Source organism: Macrosteles quadrilineatus, unplaced genomic scaffold (assembly GCF_028750875.1).
Source record: "Macrosteles quadrilineatus isolate MER2022 unplaced genomic scaffold, UCM_ALF_1.0 Scaffold_1__1_contigs__length_201487025, whole genome shotgun sequence".
Lineage (NCBI taxonomy): Eukaryota > Metazoa > Arthropoda > Insecta > Hemiptera > Cicadellidae > Macrosteles > Macrosteles quadrilineatus.
The window spans coordinates 144,207,505-144,225,888 of NW_026542594.1; the positions used below are offsets into that span (position 1 = coordinate 144,207,505).

The 18,384-nt window shown below is 34.0% G+C and overlaps 1 protein-coding gene across 1 annotated transcript; it reads left to right on the plus strand.

Moving 5' to 3' along the window:
* The first annotated feature begins 1,392 nt into the window (after window positions 1-1,392).
* Window positions 1,393-15,671, plus strand: LOC128986262 (pseudouridylate synthase 1 homolog). The gene is made up of 8 exons (XM_054406530.1): window positions 1,393-1,597; window positions 3,356-3,602; window positions 3,789-3,955; window positions 4,883-5,150; window positions 5,638-5,738; window positions 6,863-7,017; window positions 11,078-11,223; window positions 14,260-15,671. The coding sequence occupies exons 1-8, from the start codon at window positions 1,567-1,569 to the stop codon at window positions 14,432-14,434; spliced, it is 1,290 nt and encodes a 429-aa protein (XP_054262505.1). The 5' UTR covers window positions 1,393-1,566; the 3' UTR covers window positions 14,435-15,671.
* The last annotated feature ends 2,713 nt before the right edge of the window (window positions 15,672-18,384 follow it).

Genomic DNA, 18,384 nt, shown 5'->3' on the forward strand with positions numbered 1-18,384 from the left:
GTCCAGAGTCCTAGTGGTCCTTTGGAGTGAAACACTGAAAACGTGAAAACTGGAATGATGGTACAGTAATGGTTAGATTGGACCATTGGAATTGGAAGAATTGAAATTAGTGATGGCAAAATTTCTCAAAACATCGATGTTTCGATACATCGATGTATCGATCAAAAGAAATCGATGGCATAAAAATATCGAGTCCTAAACATCGATGTTTTTAATACATCGATGTTTTAACATCGACGAGAAAAATAATGTAAAAGAAGGGGGGAAATGCTAGTGGCGCAAGTAAACAACATTCTAACAACAAAAGAACACAATAAAACAATTATTTATTGTTTTTTTTAGATTATTTAACATTGATATTTAAAAATTTGGATTTTGTAAAAATTTTAAAACCCCACAGAAAAGTATAAGAATGTTAAATAAAAATAAATCCATATTAAGTGATATGTTTTATTGGTCTAACAAACGTTTTAACTGAAAATAAATTGTTAAATTAACATAAAATAAAGGAACCTCATATTACATAATATTATATAACGTTGGTGTAAAATTGCAAAATAAGCACAAAATAAGTCAAATAAATCGGTAACTGTTCTGTAGCAACACTGAGCTATAATTCTAACTGGAGGTAGCACTGAATGTCAAAGATGCGTGTCGCCAGCCGCCATGTTTGCGTGAGGTGGGTGTCCATAAGAAGCCATATTATTGCTATAACTATTATTATACTTGGCTTAAAATACCTACTTTGTATGTTCGCCATTTCAAAGAAAATTATTAAAGTATTAAAAGTATTCAAGTATGACAAAAATACTCACTGCTATACCAACCTAGTTATAAGAAGCCATGTTATTGCTATGGTAATAAAACTTACTGCTATACCAACCTAACAAAATCAGCGACTCACTTTTGACAGACTTCTGCCATGGCAGTGCTACCTCCAGTTATAATTTTAGCTCAGTGTGTAGCAAGCAGGCCAGCAGCGCCAGCGAGTAATTTGTAGCGAGCTGTCGTCTGCCGTGTCCGTGTCCATCTCGTTGGCCTGTGTTCAGACTATTTATACTGTATCTAGTCAGTTAAATTATACTTTTAATGTAAAATTTCGTTCAAAATAAAAATATTATAGCTCGAGCAATGCTTTTCTGGTTCAGGTTTGACAAAAAACTACATAAATAACCGCTGATAACCTATTAAGAGCAATAATCGATGTTTTTGGGTAAAAACATCGATGCTCGATATATATGCATATATTTGCTCGATATATATCGTACTGCAAAAACCGATGTTAAAACATCGATGTTTGAAACGATAAACATCGATGTTTCGAAAACATCGATATTCATTTGCCATCACTAATTGAAATTGGATTTGGATTGGATTGGATTGGAAGGAAATCCGTCCGACTTACGACCGACTCCATAGGCGAAGCGAAGAAATATTTTATTTTTTCTATTAAGTTAACATAAATAAATGTTATGTCAACTTTTATATTAAAGCAGTTATTATAATATATATTAATTATTTGCTGTAAAATTGTGCGTACAACAATCCTGTACAACTCTAAATTAAATGCTGTCTTTTTTGAACATCACAAATAGTTGTAAGTAAGCATAACCTCAAAATTATAAATGTAAGATACCCTAGACTAGGCATAGAATGGCTAGCCTATGCGGAATGTGGTCTGTTATGGGTCCGTCATTTTATTTGAAAGTAAATAATAACACTTATAATAATATATCTACACTTAGGGCCTATACTGTTAACTCACAAGACGGTAAATAAATAAAAGGTTGTACTGGTAGGCCTAAATGTTTCGGTTGGACCATAGATAAAACATACTACCTTAGTCATACATACATACATATGCATTTACAGTAACACAATGTCCTATTTGAACTTGCTTAATAAGTTATAAGTAAAACGGGTTACACACACATGCATCTCGCACTGTGTGTCTAGCATTTTTCTTGCTACACTAGCATGCAGCTTGAAAATCAACCTGTGTTAATCACGTCAAGCTTACACACATGCGACTGGCACAGAGCTACCGGCATTTTGCAGCTTGCAGCACCACTAAGAACCGATCGTTCGGTATGTTGGCGCTGCATGCAGCATGCATCTTGGTTTGGCACACGCGCAGAACACATTTCAAAGTCAGTTCAGACAGAATCATGCAATATACTATTCTTACTCTTATGTCACATTAGTCTCTCAGATAATCACATACTTTATTGTGTCTGGATTCATAGTGGGGTTGGTAGGCCTATTACTTCTGGAACTTCTCTGTGTGTCCCAAGAGCTGTTTGCTGATTACGTTATTGGCTACTGTTTAACATTTTTGCACCGATTAAGGATGTATCAAATATTAACTTTAAATATAGGCTATATTCTTCTTTGACGTTGTCTTCTAATGACAGTAAGTAACTGCAGCATTTCATCATGAGAACGACGACGATATTTTCCAATGAACTAAGCTCCAAAAAGGTCCCCACCTCTCTCATCTTGCTACTAGCAAATAATTCAATATGCGAAGAAAATCTTAAATTAGCTATTGCATGGATGCGCCCCACGTTTTTTGTTTTAAATGTTACAAGCAATTCTCTCCCTCCACATATTTATACATTTTTTTTCAATTTTTAGAGCGTTTAAAAACGTGGTATTAAAAAAAAGTCTATTAATTTCTTTTAGATAATGATTTTGAATAAATTTTAATGTGCTGCATAAGTTTAAACATATTTTTCACTACACTACTATGAGTTGAGCTGTTTTTGTTATGTGTTTACAACCTGCAAATTATCATATTTCTTCATCATACTAAACAACCTCATGCCCTTGATTGTAACATTTACAAAATTTTACAAATGTCTTGCAAATATTTTGTAAAATATAAAAACATAGATAAAACAGTTTTCATGGAATTTTTATTAAATATTTTTGAAAGCTGCCATTTTTAAATGGTTTAAGAGTGTTTATTCATATTTTGCACAAACATCGTGGTCAATAAGATAAACATTTTTACAGGATTTCAACACTGCAGCTCAAACAGTTAAGGAGTTATGAATGATTTTGTACAAATCACATTCAGACAGATTGACTGAAAAGGGAATGAGATAGGACTCATGTTATATTATATTTTTTGTTTCTTTTGACAAGCTGAATAACGTGACAAAAGTTTATTCATAATGTTGCAAGACACCCTGTATAGAGAGAGAGTAGTGAGATAATTGCCATATACTCCAATTAAAATCAATTACTTCATAGGTTGAATATAATTAACGTGAAAAAATAAACCGAGTTGTGGCTTAAGCCTACTTTTATTGTTGTCACCCCCCTCTAAGCTATGTTCTTATGTTTTTAGGCAAAAGGAATATATTTTGTCAGTTTCCTCGGAGGATTTCAAAACAAGACATGTCAGTTACAACTACTGACTCTAATTTACAAAGTAGACCTAACAATTTGAAACGTGAAGCGTCAGAAATAGGAAGTGAAAGCAACAATGAAACATGTGAAAAGAAACCGCTGCTGTCAAATGTTGTCAAGATTAAAAGGCGTAAAGTTGCATTATTGATTTCTTATTTGGGACAGGGCTACTTAGGATTACAAAGGTAAGAAACTTGTAGACATACTATTTTACACAGGTAACCGATCAAACTTACTTACTCTGCAATATTTTGGGTATTTTGTCATCAACAGATAGAATCATATACCACAGCCTAGACCCTATTCAACTATGATGAATGAAAACTGAGTTCATTTCATTTTAAAATAAAGATGATAAATTTTTTGTTAAGGAATCCTGGAACAAAAACTATTGAAGAGGATCTGCTTTCTGCTTTGCTTAAAGCCGGCTACATTAACGAAGAGGTGTTTAACGAACCTCAACTGATTTCTTTCCAAAGAGCTGCCAGAACAGATAAAGGAGTCTCTGCAATCAGACAAGTTCTTTCTTTGAAACTTCGTAAGTTATTTATTCAGCCTAATATTTATTGTCGCCTTATATTTTTTTTACTTTGGGAGGAATATATAGCTATTAATTTTTTTATGTATTCACATTTTATCATTGTTGTTCTTATGCGGCACATATTATTTATCATGTAGCCTATGTATAATGTACCGATTGTTATTTGACATTTTTAACACACTTGCTGCTGAAAAAAGTAGTATTCCCTCTTAAATACAAAAATGCTTACTTCTCATCAGAACCTTCCAAACAAGGTTTTCAACAATTTCACTAGGCCTAGTCGATATTCACTTCCATTTCACTAAATCCAAGCTGAAAATCCTACAGTACACTACTTACAAAGCACAGACACAGTAAGAGATAGAAATGGATGACCTAAATATTAATTGAACCGAAATGATCTATTACCTGGCACTACACGCTGCGGGGAAAACGTTCCCCGTCAAATGCTGAGCACACATTAAGGCAATGTTGGGGACAGGAGTGCTCTGCTGTACATTTATAGTAGATCACATAGCACGCCAGTACCTGGGGACAACAATTGTAGTAGCCTGCAGCGAACGTGTTAAGTTGATGTTTGTAATACAAGGGAACAAGGTCAATCCAGATACCTATTGTTTTTGTTAGTCATTACTGGAATTTAAAGGTTTTTGGTTCAAAAAATCACTTTAACTACTTCCACTTTAAAATCTACAACTGTTGTATTCTCAAAATGCCCACTAATACATTCTGTTAGCTGAGCCAAGTACTTGTGCCACAGGCCCACAATAGACAATTCCTGTTTTCTACCTAATTTCCCAATTGATTTGAATGTTGTATCATGGTTTCGGTTAACTCGGGATCCAGTATAACAGGTTTCAGTTAAAATGGGCTTGAGTCGATTACTCAAAATAAATACCATGACATTTTTTGCAATATTTCTAGCCGAAACCTCCTCTGTAGAAGAAATCAACAAGCATCTGCCTGAACAAATACGAGCTATTGCCATTCAACGGGTTACTAAGGGATTCAATTGCAAGGGGAATTGTGATGGCCGCACATATTCCTATACAACTCCTACTTTTGCTTTCTCCCAACAAGGTGAGGAGATCCACCAGGACTTTAGACTCCCAAATGAGACCAGAGAACATATTGAAAAGGTTCTCAAAATGTATGTGGGAACTCACAATTACCACAATTTCACCTCTAAAAGGTATGTTTTTAATGATAGCCTATATCATTAGAATTTTTGAAAAATTGTTTCACAGTAAAATCATCTGCAGATGTGTCATTTGTAGAGGTGCCCATTTGCAAATACGACAACACCAAGCAAGCCAGAACAGGTGAAATTTGTTAGCTAACTTGCAAGTTGGGCTTGGAATTATGTTTAAGAACTTAGAAGATTACAATTAGACATCTACAGAACACAACTTTTCTGATTTAGCTTTGAAGTCAGAATTTGTAAAAGTATGCTTTGTAGCAAGGGAAAGTTATGATACATCCTTATACAGTTGTGCTACATTTTTAACCACTGAGTATTATTATTACCTAAATACAAATACAGTATTATAATTTAATAACTTATAACTTACATTCATCTTTGTCTGATCAGTTTTGTAAAGATTTTAAGTTTAAAGAATTGATTTAATAAAATATTCAATAGTTGTTGGTAATGTAACAAATATATTTATCATTTACAGGCTACCAACAGATCCGAGTTCAAATAGGTATATCATGAATTTCTCTTGTGGCGATCCTTTTGTAAAAGAAGACTTGGAATTTGTAACTCTGAAAGTAAAAGGTGTGTATGGTTTTAGAGTAGGGGTGTGCAAGTAGTAAATTTGCGAGTCGAGTTTACCAAAAAACTTGCAAGCTTGTAGCACCAGTCGCTTTTGTCTAGAGCAAATTCTATTGGTCGTCCCCTTCCGCTCTCCTCACCTTCAAGAACCTCAGCGCTCATGCTGTGGGAAGAGCGCTACAACTGCTGTTATAAACATAGCTGTTCGGTCTCTTCCTGGCTTGGTACTAATGTATTTTCGCCCCAGAGCTAAAAGCGTACGGTTGTTCCAAAAGCATGTTTCCTCTTGATCTCTACATCTCTGTGTAAATCGCAACAGATTAAGATAATGTGGTCTTACCATGAGTACTACGGTTAGCTTATTCCCTATATGGGAAATTTGCTAAAAAGAAAAAACTAAGAAGAGCCCAGATTATATTGGAACTAAACTCATTTATTCCCTCCCTTGCAGTATATAAGAAATGAGGACAATTTTTACAAATAAAAAAAACAACTCAAAAGATTTCTGATTGACCATGATTTTTTACTTTAGAAGAATTTATAAAAACATAACTTAAGATATGGTTTATTTTTAATTTTGTGTAAATAATAGAAAGTACAATATTGTGTATAAGAAATTGCAGTAAATATTATTGTATATGTTAGATTTATTGTAAGACTTATAAAAATTAAAATAACAATGAAATGACACATTCATGTACGCTTTGTATGTTTTGTTTTGAATGAAGATTTATTTCATTTCATTTTGGTTTATGGTAAGTCGCAACATGTACTGAACTCCACATGTTTTAATAACTAAGGTTCACAGGTTGAAATCTTAAAAACTATCTCTGTTAGCATTTATCATAAAATACATAATTTTAAAACGTCTCTGAAAACACAAATTACTGTTAAAGTTGTAACCAGTTTTAGAATCAAATTAAATGTAATTGAAATAAGGCAACAACTGATTGTGCTTATATCAGTTACAGATTTATTAAATATGCCGACTTTTCAACAAAGCCAAACTAAAAAGACAACTTATTGAAACCTACAGCATCGTTAATTTGACAGCAAACATAAACTAGGGAAGAAAATACAATGTTAGACTTAAGCACATAGTCCATGACGGATTTTTTGCTTGGCAGGTCAGAGTTTCATGTTACATCAGATCCGCAAAATGGTGGGTCTGCTGATTGCCATTGTGAGAGGAATGACCGCATCAGAGACTCTGGTCAGGTCATGGGAGAGAGAGAAACTAGATATACCCATCGCGCCTGGCCTGGGTCTGCTATTGGAGGAGGTACGGTTAAGCTCAGGTCAAACTTTATCAAATACTAAATCTCTTTAATAGCGATGGTCGAAACCAGAAATTTCAAATCTCAAAACGGAAACCAAGACTTAAAAAATTGTATCACAAATCTCAACACCTAAATGCAAAAGTTTTTCACTTACCTGATAAATGTTTAAAAAAAATCATGATAATAAGGTAATCAAGATAATTTACTTTTGATTCCCAAAACTTGCCATCATATCTCAAACACAAATGTTTAAAGTTAAAAACAATATTGAAAATGTATGACAAAGTTAGCATGTGATCTATTGAGAATTCCACATTTTTCAACCAAAATACATTTTTGTTTGGTGCTGGAAGGTATAAATTTTTAATTAATTACCAATACGAGTCGAGTACCTAGGTTTACTGCTATAGGGAAGGTACAAAATTTGTTGACCACATTTTAATAGTATAGTAGGTGAAATAAATAAATTTGCCAAATTTGATCAAATGTATCCATTTACCCACAAACAAGCAAACAACAACAGTATAACTTAACCTTTCCAGATGTCCTATAGTAGGTCTATGTATACAGGCAGCAAAATTATTTTAGAAAAAAAGCTAAAAAAAAATATTTTTTATATTATAAATTCAAATTTATTTTAAAAACTGAAATCTTACTACACATTGTAGTCTGCTGTAGAACAAAGAATATGACATTAAATTTTGCAAGTTTGTTTAAACCTAATTATGATAATTGTTATATAGGTAGGTTCTTATAATATTAATAGAAAATTTTATGGCTGTTAAGGATATTAAATATAGCACTTGATTTTCCAAATTGAATTTCTTCCAAAATTTCTCAACTTGTTTGAGGAATCGTTCCTCTTGCTCCGATAAGTAGTCCATATACTTCAAATTTAGATATTTTATATTTTTCTGAATAATAGGGGATAGTTTTCTTATACAGTAGAACGTCGATTATCCGAATTAATTGGGGATTAGGGTTGTTCGGATAACTGATTTTTCGGATAATTGGTCATTGACGGGAAAAATACGGGGAACGGGAAATGGCGGGAAAGGATAGCGGCCGGCGGCGATTTGCCGATTTCGCGTCTGTGGATACTGTACAATAATATAAATTTTATTAATTATGGAGATGTGCGAGTACTTGAGATTTCGAGTTCGAGTCGAGTACGGCCTTGAAACTCGAGCTTATTTTTTAACCCGGCAGTTTCGAGTCGAGTTTGCTTTAAATTGGTAAAAAATCAATATTTGTTAAAATGTAACTTGTGTTTACATGAAATACTGGATAATTTTTACTACTGTAGATTCTACAGTAATACAAATATTTTTACAGTGTAGAAATAAGCAAGAGGTAGTTGTCCTAACCTATTTCTTTAGCTGTTACGACAGAATAGGTCAACTCAAAGCAGTCGCCGTCGACTGACCGGCAATGAAAAACAATAGAAGGGAGGGAGGGGTTGTGCAATGACCTTGAAGTGAGCGGGCGTAACAACAGTGAATGAAGTAGGGGTTTGGGGGGAAGGGGGAGGGTCAGACCTTTGAGCTATATTTAGACTAGACTTTAACCACTTAGCAGCCGTGCGGTGGCGTAGCGCTACGGCGAGTCGTGATTGGCGCGCAATTTTATTGATTTTTGCTTCTTTCTTCCTTTTGGTTAACCGACGTTTCGGATGACCGGGCTTCGGATAATCGACGTTCTACTGTAAATATTTAATTTATCTTCATGGACTACCTGTGGCTGATTTTCATTTGTCTCAAGACGAACTGTTGGGTCTATATTGAGACCAAAATCTTTCCCCTTGTCTATAACAATGATGTCACTCCGCCTCACAGAGCCCTCTTCTTCTATAGCTGTGACCTCTTCATAGACCTCGTAACTTTTCTTTCTGAATTGATCAGCTATGATTTTTCTGATCGTATGGTGGCGGGTATTCCGTAGAAGACTACTATATGGGCATTTTCCAAAAACGTGGGCAAGAGTTTCATTAAGAATAAATTTCTCAGATACTTTTTAGATACTCAGATAATTTTTATAATGTTGTAAATAGTTGAGTAGTTTACCTATGTAGCACTTTAGTCCAAAATATTTTACCCTGTTCCCAACGTCCGATCTTGCTGGTTTGCAAACTCATTCAATTACTCAGTTATGTGCTGTATACAATTCACACACGGGCGGTTAGTCCTTGTGGACGGGCAAATGCAAGGTTAAAAAAGGCTGCCAACCTCTTTAAAAAAGAAAAGAAAAAGTTTATCCCCACCTTCAACCCAAATTTCATGAAAATCGGACCAAAATTACCCTAGTTATCACATTTATTGACACTATTATAACAATTTGAACAAATAGTGTTTTTAGCCTCTGGGGACATAATAATTAAAAAGTAAAGCGGTCCCGGGCCTAGGTATTACTGTACCACCTACGGTTATAGTCATTTCCCCATGGGGAGTTGAGTTAACACCATAACTCAAGTAAAAAATCATCTAATTTTGACGAAATTTGGTACAAACATTTAAACGTGCATTTTTTCAAAAGAGTTTGCAAAGCAGCATGATTCGACTATGGGAACAGCGTTTTATAGGGTAATAGTTGATTTTACAAATTTTTTTGTCTCCCAAAACATTAAGTATTGTTATTTCTTCCCAAACTATTTTGTAGAGCTTTTAAAACTAATTAAGTAAGGTACGTTCGGAAAGTAAGTTCCGTTTCCCCTACTCTCCGCGGTAGCGCTGCAATCGCAGTTTAGCACACGTCCAATAGTTACTCTTTGTCAACCGGAAGGAAATTACGCCATTTTGAACTTGCTATTGTTGTCGTACACCTCGTAGCACTTGTTCGTAACAGCTGTGGTAATTTAGAATCCTACTGATTGTAAAATTTGATCTGTGATTTGTTTTCTTAATGCTTAAAAACTTAAAGCAATAATTAACAGTCACTGACAAATCTGTGAGATTTATGGAGACAATGTAATAAGGGATTCTATGGTGAGAAATGGGTTCGGCAGTTAAAAAAAGAACGAGATACAGTGCATGATGAAAAACTAAGTGGACGTCCATCTGTGGAAAATGATGAACTGGTTAATGTAGTCAATGAGAAGACTAAAATAAGGACAGAAAAGGCATTTTGCTTATTGATTTTTTGATGAGAGGCCAAACTAAAAGAGTGGTTTTCATTCACGACAATGCTTGACCACACACAGCAAATGTGACGAAGACACCTTCTTCAGGGCTTTGGCTGGGACATTTTTGACCATCCTCCGTACAGCCCTGACCTCGCTCCGAGCAAATTTAATTTGTTTCGCAATCTGAAGTAATTTCTTGGCGGTCAGCGGTTTAACTGAAGAGCTGAAAAAAACGTGTCATCTCATGGTTAACTACTAAGAGATACTACTAATTCACCCTGGAATTGGGCAGCAACATTCTACGAGGAGAGTATACTCAAACTTGTACCACGCTCTGACAATGCCTCAAAAATCACAGTAGCCATGTCAAAAATAGTGTAAGAGTTATAGATTTTTTAAAAATAAATTTCTTTCCTGTATCTGTACTCATTATTCTTTTATTTCAAAATGGAACTTACTTTCCAAACCTATTTTGTATATTTAAGCGTTGTATGCCTGGTTGTGAAGAAAATTCCAAGATGTATGGAGGATTAATGAAATTGTAGTTTGTTTAGGGATATTTTTTTTGCTTCATACTATACATCAACATTTCAATAACTCCCCTTATTACCTGTCCTGTAGCACCAAACCTAAGCACTCATTAACATTAATGATATTTCAATAGAAAGTAAATCTGACAATCTTTAAGGGAATATTTTAGTAAAAATCCAACTAGGTAAATGGAAATTCCCTTAGTTCCTTAGGACTAAAATAATTACATGCTTAGGTTTGCTGCGGCAGGGTATTAATTGTTATGCAAAAATGTACAGGTTCTCCTATTTATTATTAATACTTACAGCAGAGCCGTTGTGTGTATGGACAATAGTTGTTGTTGATGAGATGTGATGTAACATTAACATACTGTTATAATTTAGGCTGTTTGATAATCTCAGTTGAGCTTTTAGGTACACTATGACAGATACAACCAGAGATATGGAAGTGATGGAGTTCATGAACCCATTGACTGGAGCAAATGGAATCCTAAAATTGATGAGTTCAAAGACAAATTCATCATGCCAACTATTGTGACAACTGAAAAAAATGAAAAATCGTATCCTTTTACACATTTTTATGGTTGATTTATTAGGCTATGCTTTAGTGTACAAAATTACAATATTAGTATAAGTGTAAAATACTACATACTATGCAAGCTCTCAGTCCTTGAGAGTAGCATGGGAATCAACACACACTAAAATAAACGGTATCAGCATTCTGACACATACTTTCTCCCATAAGTTTGTCAAAAACTTATGAAACATCATGAAATTGTCAAAAACCTTTATCATGTGTTAGTGGTGAGAGTAAATAACTGTATACGCAAATGAGATTTGTAAAATTTGTTCAGAATTTAAAGGATTATAACATGCTAAATTTTTTTTCAAAATCGTTCGGGCCATTTTTGAGGAAATCCGATTTTTCTGTTATTTTAAGGGGGTTTTATGGTAAAATGACATAATTTACAATAACTTTTGAACCGTAATTTTAACATAAATGTGATTTGTACCATTTTGTTCAGAATATAAAGGACTATAACATACTAAATTTTTATCAAAATCGTTCGGGCCATTTTTGGGAAAATCATATTTTTTCGTTATTTTATGGGGTTTTTATGGGAAAATCCCCATTAAAAATAAAAATATCCAAAAAAATAAAAAAACTATCAAAACTGTAAGGAGTATAACATACTATGTTAAATCAAAACCGGATGTTTTTCTAAAATCCTATTTTTTGTTATTTTATGGGGGTTTTATGGGAAAATAAAATATTTGACCATAACTTTTGAACCGTAATTTTTACAGATATGGGGTTTGTACTATTTTATTTAGAATTTAAAGGGCTACAACATACTAAATTTTTATCAAAATCGTTCGGGCCGTTTTCGAGAAAATCTGTTTTTTCCGGTTTTTTATGGGTTTTTATGGGGAAATTCCCATTAAAAATCAAAATTTCAAAAAAATGAAAAAAACGCCTGGAGATACCATGGATTAGAACCTACATACCAAATTTCATCGAAATCGGACCACAGGTGTGGTCTCTAGCTCTGTACACATCCAGACACACAGACACACACACACACACACACACACACAGACATCACTTCGAAAACCACTTTTTTAGGTCCAGGGGGACCCAAAACGAATATATCCACTCAAAACTCAAACTCGAAAATTTTGACGAAAACAATACTTTCTCCATATACTATGTATAGGGGGAGAAAGTAAAAATAAAGTAAATTGTTGGGCCAAAATAGGAGAACCGCCTCCTTCCTATTTCCAAATTAACTTTTGGAAAGTGGAGGAGGGTGTCCTGCCTAGTGCCCCATCGAGCAATTGCTCCACGTGTCACAAGTCTCTCCATTATTTAAGATTAGTACAAGAAATCTCTTGAGTTTTTTTGTACAAAATTATTTTTGCTGTTGTGGTGGTACATCTCAATAACTTTTTAAAAACACATCTTGTTGTACTGTACTTCCGTATGTCGCTCATAGTGTTAAATGTGATCTGGATTTTTTAATTGACTTTAAGATTATGCATATAACCAAACAACTCTTTTATCTGTTACTATTTATGGACGAGATTGGATTTTTAGTTCGAGACGAGATTTTTTATTTCTCATAAAATTTTGAGACGAGATCGAGACGGGATTTCCCTTCTCATACACAACGGGAAATGCACGTTCACAATTTTTACCTGATTTTGTAACATTGTTAGATGACTGTTTAAATACAAAAATAATGATAATAGGCAAGAATATTTACAATCTTTTATTAAAAAACATCAGCATAACATTTTTTTATTAATCACGCCTAACTTATTAAAAATGCCTACGATTAGGAAACATAGTGATATCAGTTAGGATAGAGTTCAACTTATCCTAAAATAAAATAAATCATAAAATAAAAGCAATATTAATTTTTATAAAATAGTTACTTGTTTTGACTTTTTATAGTACAGTAATAAAACATTCCTCACACTGCTTACACTTAACAAAACTTCTCAAATGTTATTAAAGTAATATTATTAAAATAATTAAAGTAATATTTACATTTAAAGAATTAATTAAATAAGAACGCCTTCGCAAAGGAAACGCAACTACAACACGCTCCTGTATTGCATTGCATTAACTTTCTGCAGGAGTTTTTAATTTTTTTTTTTTAGCGAATTTCCCTATAGGGAAGTAGCTATTACCGTAGGTGGCACGGTAAGACCTTGACCCGGGACCGATTTACTTTTTCATTTTGATGTCCCCAGAGGACAAAAACACTATTCGTTCAAATTTTTATATATGTATATATATATATATATATATATATAGACTTATATATATATACGTCCGTGAACGCGATAACTAGAGTAATTTTTGTCCGATTTTGATGAAATTTGGTTTAAAGGTGTAAAGCGGGATAAACTTGAATGAGTTCGCGAACCAGCACGATCGGACCATGGGAACGGGGCTTTACGGGGGGTTTTATGGGGTAAAAATTGGTTTTTCTCACTTTTGACCCTCAAAACACAAAATTTCCCAATTTCTCTTTAGACCTTTTTAAAGAGCTTAAAAAAACAAATAATTTAGTATATAAAAGTATTTTTGTTCGATTATTAGTAACGGAGAAAATTAAAAAAATTGTAAATTTAAAATTCCCATGTTATTCTTATGGAGAATATTGTCAAATGTTGTAGTTTGCTTGTTTATGAATATATTTTGATCAAACTTGGCAAATTTATTTATTTTGTACTAAGCTATCAATATTTTACTCAAAAACACACTTTATTAGTTTCCTTGTAGCAGCAAACCTAGGTACTCGTTAAACCTAATGTTATTAAAATATATTTAACTGAAAATCAATTCAGACAAATGGAAATTCGCTTAGTCGGCAGGTTTGCTGCGGCGGGGGTATTTTTTTATTCTCGTCTCGATAAAAATCTCGGCCAAAAAGAAATCTCGTCTCGTGTAACGAGATTTAAAATTTCCCGAAAATTTCCCGAAATTTCGAGACTTGACCATCCCTACTATTTATTGCAAGTTTTAATTTGATTGAAATTATCCAATTTACAATAAGTGGTATTTATTTCCTTAACCACAGCAGTATGCTTACGTGGCTTGATTCGTTGAGTCTGCATAGTTTTGATGTGAGAACAGTTCATATTCAGTCAGACCTGGACAAAGCCCTGGAACGCAACAAAGACTTACTGGTTCCACCGTCCAACATAGACGCTCTGTTGGCTGCGGCTCATGCAGTAGAGGCAGCCTCCTCTAGGTGATGGCAAGTGTAAGCTTTTGTAAATCAATGTCATTTATTAAAGATCTTGTGTAAGTGTGTTTATTTTTTTACTTTAAGGGGGAGAACAGGTGATTTATCAACATTTTACTTTGCCCTCTATTTTGCTAAGTCCAAATTAAAACTGAACAAAAGAAAATGAAGACTAACTTTGTTCTAACTTTGTTCAAGGAAAGGCTCTAGGCCAGGATTTTAATTGTGGAATAAAGAGGATAGCAACTAAATTACTTTAGAAGTACAGATAGGTCTTAGATCATACAGGAGGCACGAAAAACACACATTTCAAGGTCTGTTTAAAGAGTATCCGACCTTATTTTTTATCTTGTAATCCAACAACCGCATTGAGCTGCACTTTGGCGCGTAGATCAAGGCAACTGTAAAGCATGTCACGTGACTGGTCACTTGACCTTAACATGGTGTCAGTTCGTTGTCGGCCGCCAGACATGGAACTGTGTACGAAGTGTTAGTCGTGTTTGCTGCAAAATTTGTCCCAAAGAACATGACTGATGAAAAAAAAGGAATTGCTGCTTGAAGTTGATCGAGACATGCTAACATACAAAGCACGGTTCTGTTTGAAAAGCATTCAGAATGGCCCAAACTTTCTCAAAACAGTTATCTTCAGCACCGCAAACAAGAAGGTTAACTTATAATAAGACGTGAGTGTATGGGGATGATCCCAAAACCAAGGCGCAGTCTTCTCAATGGAAACACTCAACGTCGCCGTGGCAAAAAAGCCCGCCAAATTTGAAGCAAAATCGTAGTCATGCTGTTTTTTTCTTCTGTAATGGAGTATTTTATCATGAGTACACACCTGAGGGACAAAACATTAATAAAGAGTACTACTTAAATGTTCTACGCCGCATGCGCAATGTAGTGCATCGCAAGCTTCCCAATTTGTGGGCCACGAACTCTTGGTGGCTTCATTAGGACAATGCACCAGCGTATTCTTCCGATCTTGTTCAAGGCTTCTTGGGAAAACATCATTCTTGTGCTACGCCAGGCCCCCTGCTCACCACTTACGGCACCAAGTGACTTCTGGCTGTTCCCTACCATGAAGATGTCGCTTAAAGAGACCCTATTTCAGAGCAGAAATTAGGTCATGTAAAATGTGACAGCTCGTCTGAAGTCCATTAAGGAGGAATAGGTCCAGGCTAGTTTCCAAAAGTGGCAGGAATGCTGGAAAAAGTGTATGAAGTCCCGATAGGACTATTTTCAAGGTTCCTTTTTAAAACAAATATATCAATAAATCATGCTTTTCCTGAACAAGGTCGAATACTTCTTGAACAGACTTGGTATTTTGTCCAAGTGTAGAGGGAGAGAGTGTCTACACTTGACCCATTTGTCAGGGACAAAATATAGTGTTTTTGAGTGTTTTCTGTCTGTTCTTACCTCCAACCAGAACCTGCACTTCTAAGGTAAGCTTACTGCTATCCTAAGTATTCCACGGTTAAAATGTAGACTAAGTTTACTTCTTGACTTATCTACTGTATTATCTAAAGTAAATGAACTGTAGCCTAACTAGATTAAAATAATTCTTACACATAAAATATTATAAACTTTTCAGTTTTTTAACAAACATTTTCTAAACATAGTTTTTTTTCAGACTGGAAATGACATTGTTTATTGATTTTGTCTCTTTGAGCTGTCATGTGTATTGTTGTAACAATTAATTGTTTATCAACTGATTTAAAAAATGACATAATTACATCAATGTTGTTAAAAAAAATTATTGTTTAGTTCACATACCAAAAAATGTTTATAGGCCTAATCCAAAATGTGTAGTTTATTATAAATTGTCTTTTAATAATCAATAAAATTTGTTTTACGCATCAACATGTTCTCTTTTAATAAAGTGTCTTTTTGCTCATTGCGGCACAGCAAAAATAAAAACTTTGTGGGAACTATGTACTACCTTTGACTATTAATACAACAATTTGTCTTAGTTGATGTGAGCCACCTACAGATTGCGCTGATCAAAATTACTGATTTCTGCCTATTACACAATGGTTTTTACCAAGTCAAACTGATGGAATGACTTATTATGAGCTATAGCAACTGTTGCAACCCAGCAACTATGTCAGTAACAAAAAAATAAGGTAAAAAATAGAATTTTAGACACTAGCGCAATCTGTGACTGGCTCACACAACTACATTCCTTTTTAGTAAAAGATTGGCGACAGCTGATCCATATAGATGGGATGTCTTCTTCTGTATCCAATAGTCAATGGTACATCGCACGGGAAATAAGTATTTGGTGAAACTATTTATGATTTAGAACAGCGGGTTCGGAATTTGTTTCATTTGTAACATGTTAGTGTAGAGTAAATGTTAAACAAAAGTAGTAAGATAATAATGCAAAGAATGAATAAGTAAAATACACTTAAGATTGGATTTCATTGTTTCAAAAATGGCAGCTAACTTTAAAATTAAAACACTATGTATTTTATAAGTATTTTTAGAATCTAGATTCAATTTTATGACTTTTTCTTTGCATTTTCTCTTTAAAACTTGCTTGCTTAGGAGCTACAGGATGCATTTGTACACCGTATGCCTTTTTTTCTTAGATGTAATTTGTATTAGAGAAAAAATTTCAAGAACAAAAACGTTTTTAAATTGCATTTACATTCTTAAACGATCATAAAATATGGGGTGTTCCATACAAAATGTTTAAGTTGTCGACCATATTGGAAAATGACTGTCATGTTTAAAAACTTCAAAACCATAAAAAAATCCTTAAAAATAAAGGGACCCATAAGAAGTTAACTGTCCTTCTCATAATAAAAAGTTAGCTATTGGTACACTTTAGACTGCGAGACTCCCCGTATGGTTCAAAATTACACATTTCCTGAGAACGCAAATGCAGGAAAAACTACATTAAAAAACTTAGTACGATCATACAGAATTTACAAACGACCAACATTTTGTTAACAGCTTGTAACGTAAAAATGACAGTGAAAGTTAGTATAAAGAAAACCAGCTGTCTGTTAAATTAATTACTAGTGTACCTGTTGCTCGAATTCGAGCAATTGCGAAGCATTACAGGCGACTCAAAGATTATAGAAATACTCACAATCTACATAACAGTCTACATAATCTGCATAATATAATCAAAATCTTTTGTAAATATCTTATCTTTTTTCAAAAAGCTGATCTTATTTTTTTAGTGTAATAAAAAAACTGTTTTTCTATTTCTTCTACTTTGTTGTGTTCTATGACTTTTTCTACGTTTCCTTTGTTTGCAAATCGGTTATTTCAATGATTGCTCAAGAAATGTAGCACAGTGTTAATACAGTTTTATTTTTAGCCTATCTCAAATTGTCCAGTATTTCTCGATCTTTTCTATTGTAATAATTACACCAACCCAAGTTTCGTCTACAGATGCAATATGCCAAAGAATATCACCTACGTACAATCTCCAAGAAGTGGTAAAAAAGGCAGAAACCAACAACCCATACAATAGATATAAGTTAACTCCATAAGAAATAATTTTAAAAGTTACTGTGATATTAGGATTTTCCACTGATTTGGTAATAGAACATTATATTGCAAAACATGACACGATGCAGAAGAAAATCAATTTTAAAATCAGAAAAATCCATTGCAAATACTGTACTTCATTTTGACAAATTCAATAAATCACAATTTAAATATTAACAGCAGTTGCATTAAAAAGTAGTGTAGAAAGTAGTGTAGAATAGCATATGGTCGTAATGTAAACAAATCTGAAGAGGCTACTTTAAAGGTTTCTGGGGCAGAGCCCCAAGGGAATTTACCTCTTTCCTCTTTTGATGGCTCATCTACAGACCAAGACCTTTCTTTAGAGACCCCTACCAAGTTTCTACGCCCAGCCGTTCTCTCAAATTAGCTGTGACAAAACCCCCGTTTTCCTCCATAAGAATAACATGGGATGGGAATTTAAAGGCCACCGGGGCA